This window comes from Austrofundulus limnaeus, unplaced genomic scaffold (genome assembly GCF_001266775.1).
Source record: "Austrofundulus limnaeus strain Quisiro unplaced genomic scaffold, Austrofundulus_limnaeus-1.0 Scaffold1530, whole genome shotgun sequence".
In the NCBI taxonomy this organism is placed as follows: domain Eukaryota; kingdom Metazoa; phylum Chordata; class Actinopteri; order Cyprinodontiformes; family Rivulidae; genus Austrofundulus; species Austrofundulus limnaeus.
In genome coordinates, this window is record NW_013953932.1 from 86051 (window position 1) to 88011 (window position 1961).

The 1961-nt window shown below is 37.9% G+C and overlaps 1 protein-coding gene across 2 annotated transcripts in view; it reads left to right on the forward strand.

Annotated features, from left to right (window-relative positions):
- trappc9 (trafficking protein particle complex subunit 9) overlaps positions 1–1961 on the forward strand; it is a gene marked incomplete at its 3' end in the record, with an annotated part of 81163 nt that overhangs the window by 66067 nt on the left and 13135 nt on the right. For both annotated transcript variants that reach the window (XM_014032758.1, XM_014032759.1), the window contains 2 exon segments: positions 1073–1199; positions 1298–1430. In XM_014032758.1, coding sequence (XP_013888212.1) covers positions 1073–1199; positions 1298–1430 — 260 coding nt within the window.

Here is a 1961-nt window from a genome sequence, read left to right on the forward strand (position 1 = left end):
ACCAACATCTGGTGAAAATTTCATGTCATTAGCACCTCTAGTAATATATTTACTGAGAAAAATGGTGACGTGTTCAATACTTATTTTACCCGCTGTAAGAATTTGTTCTGCCTGGGTAAATATATAAATCAAATAAACATTACACCTGCCTTTGTTTTTAGTGAAGCAAACTAACCTTTTCTCTTCAGAATGCAAAYGGTTTTCAATAGGTTAAAACAGAAACTTGTGCTGTTCAAGAAAAGCAGGTATTGTTCTTGTGCWGTAGAGAATCTGCTTTAAATCACAGGGTAACTGAGAAGTTCAGCTCCTCAGCAGCTCTCCCTGTGAGGTAGTGTCTGTGGTTCAGGATTGAGCAGTCATTACATCACCTCCGTCTGTACAGAATGACAGTACTGCCTAGTTATTCTTAGCTCGTACACACTGTGCGTTTTTGTTGGTTAGSCTGTAACAATTTCAGCATTTGGTATGTACCAGTTTATAATTAGGACATATAATCTATGTAAKCATTAAAATCATTTGACAGAAAAGAAAAAAAAACGGTCTGCTGATAATCAAACTACTGTGTGCTCTTCCTGTCTTAAACAGCATTTGAGTTGATTTTAATTCAGTCTTCAGTATATTTTTTCAGTGTGAAAATAGATGTTTGTGCGTTGTCATGCAGAAGAGAAATGTTTCAGGGACATGCTGCTCTCTGGGCTGTTRAATTTGGACTCTTCTGATCCCTCCCTCCCGGGACTTTTTTTCAGTTTCCCATCAGACATATAATTTTTTTCAGTGTTTGAATTTCCAGCAAAAATTGTGTATTCAGGATTGATGGTGTGAAGCCGTTTGGGAGAAACCTCACAGAGAATTTCTCTTGGTAAATTACACAACTACACTTCATTTTTTTAAAGAATAAAACAAATATAATTTATTGGCCTGGGCTGCAGAAAGTGTCCAAAAGTTGATAAATCAGAGAAGTTTTTGGTTTCAGGGATGACTGGTTTCTGCTCAGTGGTATTATCAGGGACATTTTGAATAAAACTTTCCCTTKGTTTGTTGCTGAGGAAGATCCATCCTGTTTTTCTGCCAGGGTTTGCTGACTTCTGGAGTAGAGTTTGAGTCTTTGCCTGCAGCACTGTCCCTGCCTGCAGAGTCCGGCCTGTACCCTGTTACTCTGGTTGGGGTTCCACGCACAGCTGGAAACATCACTGTCAACGGTCAGTTCTTCTTTGACACAGTCAATTATTCTGAAACCATGTTTGAAATGGTTCTGTAGCTTACAGCTCAAGGCTCTTTGTTCTGGATCTGACTACAGGTTACCACACGTCMGTGTTTGGTGTGACCAGTGATTGTCTACTGGAGGACCTGCCTGCTGTAAAGACCAGTGGCTGTTTAGTGGAAGTAATCCCTTCTCTTCCTCGTCTCCAGCTAAGCACGTCACTCCCACGGTTAGCAACTGTACCAACCACTGCTCTTGTTTCAAAAGTTWTTTTTATTTGTCCAACCCCCATTTATCTTTGATTTGTCTACTTTCACATGGTAGTAATGTCTTAGATCATTACAGGTCAGATTTAAACTCCAAGTCAGAACAGTCTCATCAGCACTGATGACATACAGTATTTATTGTTGAACTGTTTTTAATTTACTTTTAGTKTAGTTTAGAAATTTATTTCATTCAACAAACAAATAATTAATAAAAGAACAAACAAATAATACAACATTGTTATGTCTAAAAGACAATCACAACGTAGTCGAATGAAAAGGAGCAGTAAGAAGAATAAAATCTTATAACATCTGCCCCCAATTAAAAAAATATATGTATCTAAAAAAAACCGTGCAACATACGAGTAATAAAGCTCAACTTAATACTAGACCTGTGTATTGGCAAGAATTTGGCGATACGATACATATCATAACAGAGGGGTCACGATACGATATATCCCGATATATTGCGATACTGTAAGCAAGGCGATATATTG